Source organism: Ixodes scapularis, unplaced genomic scaffold (assembly GCF_016920785.2).
Source record: "Ixodes scapularis isolate PalLabHiFi unplaced genomic scaffold, ASM1692078v2 PGA_scaffold8__174_contigs__length_109621045, whole genome shotgun sequence".
Taxonomy (NCBI): Eukaryota; Metazoa; Arthropoda; class Arachnida; order Ixodida; family Ixodidae; genus Ixodes; species Ixodes scapularis.
The window spans coordinates 75,201,155-75,211,781 of NW_024609883.1; the positions used below are offsets into that span (position 1 = coordinate 75,201,155).

Below are 10,627 nucleotides of genomic sequence, written 5' to 3' on the forward strand. Positions count from 1 at the left end.
AAACGTATTTCTGCCCTCCTCAAATGTTTTAACAGCTCGTGACAGAGCAAAGAAATATTACAGGAGCTTCCTCACACCGAATGTAATGCTAAGGAAGCCGCACTTTTCAATCAAGAAAATCGGCAGTTGCGTCTGCTGTGCACAAGCACCAAGATGGTGGCGGCCTCATCAATGCAGGGGTAGAGTGGTCGGGGAAGGGAGTGCCGATACTCTAAGCGCAGCTCATTTAGTGGCTCTAGTTTAAGCTCTTTTACCACCATCGTCCACCATGCACCAGCTAGCTCAACTCAAACCGATAATTGCCTCTTAGTTTGGGTGAAAATGTGAATGTGTGCGTACTGCCGCTTGTCTAGTGCTTGTCGTCCTCGACGTTGTCCTGTAGAACGATGTCCAGGAAGACGTCGTGGAGAACCTCTAGGGCGATCTCAAGGACGATGTCTGAAACGACCTCTGGGACGACCTCTGGGCCGATCTCAAGGACGACCTCGAGGACAATCTGAAGGACGACCTCTAGGACGACCTGTAGAATGACGCGCAGCGCCTGCTAATACGGATGTGCTGCCTATCCGGAAAGCGGCGCCGCCACGAGGCGCCTCCGCATATGGGCGGCGCACGCGCGCGCCGCTCATAGGCACAGCGCTTTCTAGATCAAAGAGCGTATCGCGAAAACCGGATGACGTAGCTACAGAATGCTATCACATTAAAAATAATGCATGACATGATAATTTTCACCACGTTTTGTAAGAAATTGTAAGAAAATCTTTATTGACTACAGTTCTGTTTTTTATCATATTACAAAAACCCAGTTTTTTGTTGAAGTATTTGGCATCGGCCTGGATACTTGACTGCTTCATGACTCGTAGACGCATTCTCCTCGGATGCATATCTGAAAAAAAAATGCATCGATTTAACTTGCACAACTTAATTATTGACATTCATGTTCACAATGACAGGCTTTAATTCTAAAAAGGACAGACAAAAGTAATGCTTAGCTTCTTACTTTTTTTGTTTGTGCATAATTTATATCCTCTCATGGGGGGGTTTGATCTTTGTATTTCATGTTCAATTTTTGCTGAATTATTCGATGCAGAACGAACCACACCTTTAATATAATATTGATATTTTTAGGCGTACTAAGACAACTCGGGGCATCGCTGGCTTTACGCCAATTGCGTGGTCCAAATCGTCTGCCTGCCGAAATATCCGCTAAATTTCTTAAGTTTAATTTGCTCCTACTATTACCATCGGCCAAGTCTTCCTCTAAGTCTGACCTACTGTCGTTCTTCCGGAAAATCCTACTTCCTTTTTGCCAATTATCGGGTTATGGCTTGGAATCGTTCTGAGCATACACTGTTTATAAAAGAAGCTCTAATGTGCTAATTCGAGCAGTCGCCCATAGGTTAATTGCTTACGCATGATGCGAATGCACCGTTTTAATGCTAAATTTATTTCAATGCGGGCGAAGTTAAGATTTCTGTCACGTCAGCGGATCCGTACCATATGCCGTTGTCTCCTAATTTTTGCGGGCTAGCAACTTGTCAATTTAAGGGGTTGACAGTTTCCTGATACATATCTATTTGGAGAGTATTCTTCTACTACGTTTTATATTTGTATTTCTGCGTCGCGGTACAATGTGTCAATCTCTATTTTGTATGTCTCCATTAAAATGCATATTCGGATGTATTCCTGGTATCACGATACTATGAATTTCCGACCGTTGCCCTATAAACAGATGCTCAAACACAGCCTAGGGTCTTAAACTAGACCTCCAAGCAGACCGCCTTACGCACGTTCAGCACTCGTTTCGTTTCGCTGCACTCCGAAAAAAAAGAAAAAATTAAAAATGAGTTAATTTAAGGCTCTGATATTCTCCGTTGTTGAGCTCAGCCACTACCATCTAGAACACAAGGCCTGCGCGTTTCCTCCTCTAAACGTCATCACTAGTAGATCCCCTCAGCGCCCCCTAGCTAGCCCGGATGAGCAACATCGTCTGCTACGTCGTCTGCTCCATCGCCTGCTTCAGTGGTTTGTGTAACAGATAATGAAACAGATGCTCACGCCGAGTGTCTCTTGCAAAGAGCATACGATGATGTTAGACTTTCACGTGGAGCGTCAAATGCATGAGCGAAATGGCCTTACTGCTGCGCGAAGGGCTGAAAAGCCCTTCGTTAGATGCTGAACGTTGACACTGGACGCCATTTTCGAGGGCGCTCTTATACCTCGGGTAGCTGCTTCGAAGCGTTCTACCGCAGAACGAGCGCGCGCGCTAGAAATGCGCGTCTCAAAGCCAGGAGCGCGCGCTAGCTCGCGCTCCTGGCCGAGGGAGCGTTCGCGTGCACGTCGCAAATGCACTGGAAGCTCGCTATCAGCTCGCGCTCAGCAGTCACGCACACAGCTGCGGCCGCAAGTGAATGCGACGTAGTTGCGACGCGGCCCCTACTCTCGTCAAGCTTCGGGGTGTTTGCCGCTTGGGGCGGGTCGGGGATCTACTAACGAAACGTCATGTGCAGGCCTTGTCTTCTAGGTGGTATTGGCTCAGCGCACGCAGCGTAGCGCAGATTGTAGACCTTTGATTAGCCGGCGAGCTAGAACTCGATATCTGTGGCCAATTAGTAGCTGTGTGCTCTGCGCTACGCAGTGTTTGCTACGCTCGACGTCGGAGTATAACAGAGCCTTTAGGAGACCTTATTCTAGAGCTCTGTTTGCTATAGAAGAAGCTCCTCCCGTCACTTCATAGTATGAATTAACCCCGCGCCCGCTGCTTTCCGGGGTGTACGTTCTGCTTAGAGAGTTTTAGCAGATCGTACGCAGTCGAGAGCGGGTCCAGGGGAGCTCTAGCGCTCGATCAACTATAATCTGTTCACGCGTAAGCGGAGACGAGAAGCTCCGCCTTCAGCATGAGCTCGCTGGCTTTCGCAGTTCTTTGGTTGCGCGGGCCTGCGCATTCATACTTGCTTTAGCAAGGGCATAAAGCTCACGCAGGAGGCGGACCTTCTAGCGCCAACTTGAGGGTGAACGGAATGTAAAATTCCGTAAAATAGAGATTTAGGAGATCGAACGCTGTGGAAAGCGGGCATGCTTCGACGAAAAGGCATGAGCTCCCGCGATAAGAGTGTGGTACCTCTATACTCCATACACCGTTAAGCTGAGACGGTAGGCAATGCCACAACCACGAGAGCTCGAGGTCGCTGCTTTGAAGCCTTCTTCCGGAGAAGGAACACTCGCGCTATAAATGCATGTATCAAAGCCAGGAGCGGGGTCTACCTCTCACTTGTACTTTCGGCTACAGTCTCAGCTTAATTGCGAACGGAGTATAGAACACAGTCTTCTAAAAGTACGTAATCTCAAGTTCGAGCTTCCGCCAAGCCTCGTTGGAACAGTCAGGGGTTATCCAGACGACCCCTTCCCGCTCTCAGCATCGACCACCGCACTGACGCGTCCGAATTCAACTAGCGTTGCCAGGTTAAATTCAGCAGTCGGTATTCGGAATATGGTGTCAGCTGTTTCTGGCTTCAGACTGTACGTTAATGTGTGAATTCATTCAGCTGACACTTCGTTGCCATGGTGGCGCTGACATTAGCAGACGAACTTAATGATCCGAAGGACACGGCGGGGTGGCGAGGTGAGGTGCGTGCAGAGTCTTTCGCCGAGCTTTTCAAGGGCGCAGCGTGAACAAAAATAGTTAAAAAAAATTACGTAACGCGGATGGCTGACTTTTTATCCTCTAATATCTTGACCAGTTTTACACAAGAAGAAAGAAAAAAACAACAAAAAAAAAACGTGTTTTTTTCTTGCAGAGAAAGGGTAAAAGCACAGGCGAGCTGGTGAAGAACTTCCATCGTAAACCGGAGACACGGAAAAATAAAAAAAACAGACAAAACAACAACAAGTCTCAAACACAGCTTCTAGTTTATTTGAACACCTCCGCTCTTATATATACACCACAACCCTCCTCTCCAAAGGTCGAAACACCTCCTCCCCACTCCATCAACGACAGCTCAAACTGAACCAATGACACATGCTACCTCCCTTCCTTTCATAACAACCAAAACTGACCCAGACGACCTCCTTTCAAGTCCATGATAACAGGCACTCAAACAACAAACCCTGCTAACGTTGAAAACATCCCCCCCCCCCCCCCCCCCCGAAAACAAAATGTTTTTCTTGCAATTTGGAAAAAAAATGTTTTCAACCGCAACGTGGGGCTGAATAACCGATGTGCCCACTTTTCAGCCTTTCTATCGCTTGCCTTGGTTCTACTTCTATAGTAACTTTCGACATTTCTTGAATATTTATGTATGCTATGACTCCGTGAGTTATTTTGGTAAAGGATCGAAAGGCATGTGACGGCAAAAGGGCTCTGGGACGTTGCATTTTTACGTACTTCCCTCCGGCATTCCGTTTGGCCCACTGCAGTCAATCATTTGACTCTTCATCGTGTTTTGACGAAAATACCTTTAAAGATACCATCTACACTCGCTAACCTCAGACAGATGTGGATATAAGCAATTCATGTTTGTAAAACCTCTGCGAGACGAACTGTACCTCTGAATGCTTGGCAAACCCAGCAGGAGAGTAATTGCCATTTTAAGCACATTCTTTAAAACGTTTACACGGAATCTGTTCAAGGGCTTGGATCACCGTAAAAAGCGGGAATAAAAGCTATCGAAACCGCCACAAAAACATGATGGACGAAATTCAGGAGAAATTAACTTTCTCCTGAAATTAAATTACCTATTTTTTTATAATTATAATCTCCTGAAATGACAACAAAGATGCAAAGAAATGTTGATAGGAGAGAAAGCAATCCCGAACATCACCTGACGAGAATCGAACCCAAGACACGAAAATTTCAAACCATATACACTCAACCATCGCGCCGAGAAGAGACTTCTGAAAACGAATCCGTCACGTCGCTACAACTTTTTTTTTTGTTTACTGATGTTGCACAACAATATAGACTCATAAGAGGTGCTACGTGAAGAAAGGCTCCTCGTCTCTCACGCGCTGGGAAGAAAGAACATTGGAGCTCAGTTCCGTCTTCCTCGGCGTCTGGCTTCCCGCCCGGCGACTTTGCCACGCGCTATTTGAGCAATTGTTTGTTATTATTGCAAAGGACAGACCGCATAGGGCAATTTACAATAGGAATGCACTGCAGGTTCTTGCAGGGCAGCAAGCCAAGAGTTGGAAAAGTGTGAGTAATCTCCTGACAATATCACATGACAGTCTCGCGTTATTTGATGTCACGGAAAGTTTTCAAAAAAGCCGCAGAAGTGTGGGGAAGCTAGCAAATCCAACGTGTTCAGGGATACCGACTTCACCCGCAGGATCAAGGTAAATCAAGCATATCCGTTTCTAGTAGGAATTTAGGCATTCGCATGCAGCGACAAATGCGCTATAGCAAGAGGGGCATGCTTCGTGTAGAACTTGACAAAAATGATGGTGCATGTCTCAGCTAAGATATGAAGACGCCGAGTTTATTTTTGTTTCAATTAAATTTACACTTTCCGTGGCATAGGACATAGACATTAACACGAACTTCGCTTCAGGGTGGCCAGATGGAACCGCAAAGTTTCAGAGCCGTGATTAAAATTTTGAAATTTAATGGTAGGGCATAAAAGAAATGAAGTTTGGGTTTTTGACTTACCCCGCCAACATTGCTGCATGGTTCTCTGTTTGTTAGCTGTAGTAAAGAAGACCCTCCACCATGTTTCCAGACATGACCGAGGTAGCAGAAAACGTAGCAGTGAGATAAGTCAACTGAAGTCTAGAAAGAAAAATGTTCCTTAGCTTACAAAGGACACAATATATGAAATCGAATGTTTAGTGTTTCTTAAATTGTTGTTTCTTATACTCACAATATCCCTCGTGTAGTGATGGTGGTAACAAAGCTCCTTCAATGTTTCGAGGAATTCTCCTTTATTCCCGACGAAGCTTGGAAGGTCTTCCGCTTTCACCGCACCGTTTACCACGTCAGCTGGAACAACAATGGTAAAGCTGTCTGGTGCATTTAATAAGAATTACGCCTCAGAACCACGGTAGTCAATCAGAATCAGTGAGTGAGAACATTATCGGCTGAATCGAGTGGTATACTAAGCACATTTCCAATCTGCATAGGTACTTGATGACGGTAGCAAATATATCGTGTTTGAAACGCCGAAAAGGCTTGTGTGCTATCCACTTTTTCGTCCGTTGTCTCCGGCTTTTTTTTTTTTTTTTTTGACTCTATCCTCGTTCTTCGACTCTATCCTAAAAAAAAAAATGTGTAACATCAACCAGCTCACCTGCCTACCTACTCACTCTATCCTCGTTTTAAAGACAGCCGTAAAAATCGGCGACTACGCGTAGCAATTTAGACCTTTCATCAAAGGCCTATTTCACCTGTGGATTTGATCTCGTAAAATTCCAGGGCGTATATCTTTTTCTGTAAAGGATAGAGCCTAAAAACTTCCCAGGGTCAACGGTGGACGGCGACGCAAACGACCGAGCCGAGTGGCGGGGTGCGTTTGGCGCGCGAATTGATGGATGCGTCGGAAGCAGCGTGAAAGATGCAGCCGACCAGCTAAAGAAAGCAGGTAACATGCAGACGACATCCGTCGGTACTAAGTGCGCCATCGTTATGCAACCATGTTTTTTTGTTGTTTTTTTTTACTTGAAGTTTTGAGATCGTTGCTCGACTTTATTTTGAAATCAAAGGTGCATTACAAAGAGATTATGTTCATTTCAATACACCACGGTATTCGCCGGCAGTCTGAATATATATTTTTAAAGCAATCCGGAACCAGAGCCGTTTATGTAGAACTTGGTCATTATGTTGTGAGAATGGGGCGAAAATAAGGGAACGCCATTGGCTGAAATTGTTTCAGTGACTTTGGTGTGATGATTGACAGCTTTTGTGACCAACCACAAGCCACAAATATTTTCCTAGTGGAGGCAATGAGCTTAACAAATACCCTCCAATCACAATTTCCAGCTAAGGATGTATTCAAGTATTTTATTTAGGCACGCCAGAGCTAAATTCGCGACTCTTCGTAACTGAAAAGGCAACGCATGTAACTGTGTCGTCGCGGCGACATTCAGAACGCACTCAAATCTTTCTTTTGATTGCTGTAAGAAAAGTTTATTTACATATTTACAAACTGAGTGGCGCGCAGGCCACACCGAGAGACCCTACATTATGCTTATCTAAACATGGATGCGGGGCGCCCCTAGCATGACCCAGCTCTACTCACTATGAAAAACCTATAATGCCGTCGTCGCAGGAATTCCTGCTCTCCGAGAGTCCACAGTTCATTCTCTCAGTAGTCCACTATCTACTCGTGACACATGGGAAGTATTGGGAACAGGGGTATCAAACGGGGACGCTGAATATTGGCCCTACATCTGTACTTCCACAGGACTCGGCGTACTAGTATCACAACCAGTTTCTCAAAGCGATTGTGTGTACGCCTTTGGAAATGGGCGCGCATCTCAAACAGTTCAGACACAAGAGTGAAGAACGTACACGCGACTACACAAAGTGGTGAAAACATGCTTATTTGTCTCTGGCCAAGTACAGTGGGGAAGATGCCTGTCGCGGTAACGCCCCAATGTTACAACCTATCCCTGGTGGACAGCATTCCATACTCATACTTCCAGCCAGTGTCGGCAGCGTCGGCTGGTACGTCTGCGGTAAACATGCGATCACAAATTACGTGGGAACTTCTTGTTTGGTGTAGGAAAAATAGGTCGGCCGCACAAAGTGTTTCTCACATTAACGACGCGGAACTCTCCTGAACGTATACAGTGGGACACTTTTCAGTCAACCGACGCTATTATCGCGGCGACAGAAACATAATAAAAAGAGGGAGTCTCCCCGGCAGGACACAGGTCGCCAAGCACCTGGTCGCGTCAGACGTCACAGGTGCCGTCAGACGTGACGTCACAAGGGTAAGTTTAGCGGAAACATTTTCCGCCAGGATTAGGGGAAAAATTTCCCCGCCAAATTTAGCGGCAATATTAACGTTGCGCATGACGTTACACGTAACGTCATGCGACGTCACACGTAACGTCACGTGATGTCATACATTACGCGTTTCCTATAATGATGTCACACGTGACGTCACACGTGACGGTAACGTCGTGACGTTACCCTCGTGACCCTCACGAGGGTCACGATGGTAACACTCGTGATCCTCGGGAAGGCAACCTACGGGACTTTCGTGAGGGTAACCCTCGTGGCCCCCGTGAGGGTAATCCTCGTAACCCTCGTGAGGGTAACACTCCGAGACTCTCGTGAGTGTAACCCTCGTGACCCTTGTGACCCTAGTGAGGTTAAGCCTCACTGATCTCTATAACAATAGACCGATCTCACCAGCCTGTTTGGCTACGCCACCGCTGCCGCAATGCATCGAGGGAGCGTTAGTCTTTCTGCATGTGCGACAACCTCGCAGGAGCTCTGTTCGTAGTCAGCGCGAGACAGCACGAGCCTTGTCTTGCACTGCTGCTTGTCTCCTGCGAACTAAAGTTATGGCGGCGTAACGCATGATCGGTCCATTGCTAGATCGCGTTTGCCCGCTCCGCGAATGAACCCACTGGCGGCAATCTTTTTGGTAGAGTTATACCTCTAGCCAAGGTACAGCTGCTGCAGCCTGTATCATCCATCCATGGCACACAGCTTTGTGGCAGTTGTGGTGGCAGGCTGATATCAGAATAGCGTAGGGGATAATTTGTGCTTGATTAAAATTCTTTGACAAAACATATTTTTGAAACCCGGCATGAACGGTAGCCGGATCTTTGAGGAGCCGGTGAAAGTTTCACAAAATCACGGCACCGAGGAAAAGCAGCACAGCACGCATCGAAATTCGCATCGAAAGAAGCGCCAAAGCAAACGCCGGTACGGTGTCTGCTGTCAATGCGTGCTGGGCTGCTTTCCCCCGGTGCTGCGCTTTCGTAGAACTTTTGCCGGGTCCTCAAAGATAAGGCTACCGTTCACGCCGTGTTTCAAGAATCTGCTTCGTCGAGCAACTTCAATCAGGCATGAAATATCACCCACGGTACAGTGTACTGGATCCACGGCTATTTTTTGGCAGCCTGCTCCCGCAGTCGCCATTGCGTTGTCCGCCATATTACTATGATGGCTAGAGATAATATAACTCTATAACAAGATGGCCGACCGTAGCCGTATTCCCGTCTATAGGCGGAGCTGGTCAAGCGCGATCCAGCGAATAGACATAGAGAGCAGTGGTAAGCCTTGTAAGCCTCGTGAGGGTAACCCTTGCAAACCTCACAAGGGTAACCGTCGTGACGTTACACGTGACGTTACGTGTGACGTGATTATGGGAAACGTCCTATAATGCAACGCGCGGTTGCTCCCAAACCGACGCCGACGCCGTCGCTCATGCAGGAAGCAAGCGCCTAAGAGCTGCGCTATAAAACGGACAGCCGAACAGTAACTTTCAGTTGATATGACGGTGAAGTGTTGATTGATGCTATTTGATGTGTCCCGCATGGACAGGCCTTTCGACTACGTCGAAATGCAGTAGCACTGCTTGTCCTCTATGAAGGATTCTTTATATAACCCCAGCCAAACGTCGTTCTCTTCCCTCCGGTGTACTCATTGTATTGCTGTTTCTGTTCAGACTATGGGCAGGAGATTCAACTGTCGCGTCCCTACCGGCTGAGCACAACACTGCACACGAGGAGCGCAACACCGCACACGAGGACTGCACACGAGGAAGCGCAACGTTTCGTAAAATAAAAACACATTTCTAGATATATACTTTTTAAACAGGGCCACGGAGTGTATTTCTTCCTAAAAACGAAGAGTCGCGTGCTTGTGTTGAAGCAATGTGCGAAGTGAAAATCGAGATAAATTTCGTGTACGCTGACATGTTACCAAGAAGACCCAAACAAAGGAAGAAAAATATAGTATTTACCACACTGATAGGCCAGCACAAAGACCAGAAATACGCAAGCGAGTCGAGCCATATCCTCTGTATCTCGTTCTGAAGAGGCAAAAACGATATCAACAGTGAGTAAGGAAATCAGTAGAAAAACAAATATTCGGTCATTAATTTACCATTTCCATTTAAAGTATTGGTAGCATTGGTACAGGTGGTATTGTTTTGTGTGGGTGTGTGTGCGTGTCTATGCGTGAACCTGTGTAACAAATTGCAAAGTTAGCACCATTGGGTAAGCTGTTGCATAAGAGTTTCTAGTACAGTCCCTGCACGTTGAACACTTTATGGTACCATCAAAGGTGTCTTCGCGTTTTTCGTTCCTCTCTCTTGTTGGCCCAAAATAGAGAGGCGTGTAAGCGTGATCCAGAAAAAGAATATTGCCCGCTCCGTTTGGCTTCAGTCAAATTTGTGCATAATTATCTCGGTCGATTCCGTAAGGTATTTTATTTTAAATCATAGATGTTGCTAGCGGCACTCAGTACGCTGTTTCACGGTTCGGCAACACCAAGTTTGAAGCTTTTGCCAAAACTGTCTTATGCAATGCGTAAGTCAAAGAGAGGAGAAAAAAACGCGTCGCGAGTGAGTAAACCCGTTTGGAAGGAAACTCCGCACTCGCAGCAGTTCTGCGGACCGAAGTCGACGATGTATGGGCCGTAATTTCTTTATTCGTTGGAACTTGGAACCAG

The 10,627-nt window shown here is 46.6% G+C and overlaps 1 protein-coding gene across 1 annotated transcript; it reads right to left on the reverse strand.

The window, feature by feature from the left end:
• Positions 1 to 850: 850 nt before the first annotated feature.
• Positions 851 to 9,969, reverse strand: LOC120843844. Its single transcript, XM_042286796.1, has 4 exons — positions 9,918 to 9,969; positions 5,859 to 5,977; positions 5,648 to 5,767; positions 851 to 886 (listed from the first exon to the last, which is right to left on the reverse strand). The coding sequence occupies exons 1-4, from the start codon at positions 9,967 to 9,969 to the stop codon at positions 851 to 853; spliced, it is 327 nt and encodes a 108-aa protein (XP_042142730.1).
• Positions 9,970 to 10,627: the final 658 nt, after the last annotated feature.

Coding starts and splice junctions, on each gene's coding strand:
- LOC120843844 (XM_042286796.1), bottom strand. CDS start 9,969: ATGGCTCGACTCGCTTGCGTATTTCTGGTCTTTGTGCTGGCCTATCAG. Junction 5,978..9,917: donor TGTGCTGGCCTATCAGTGTG/GTAAATACTATA, acceptor TTGTTGTTCCAG/CTGACGTGGTAAACGGTGCG. Junction 5,768..5,858: donor ATCACTACACGAGGGATATT/GTGAGTATAAGA, acceptor TTTTCTTTCTAG/ACTTCAGTTGACTTATCTCA.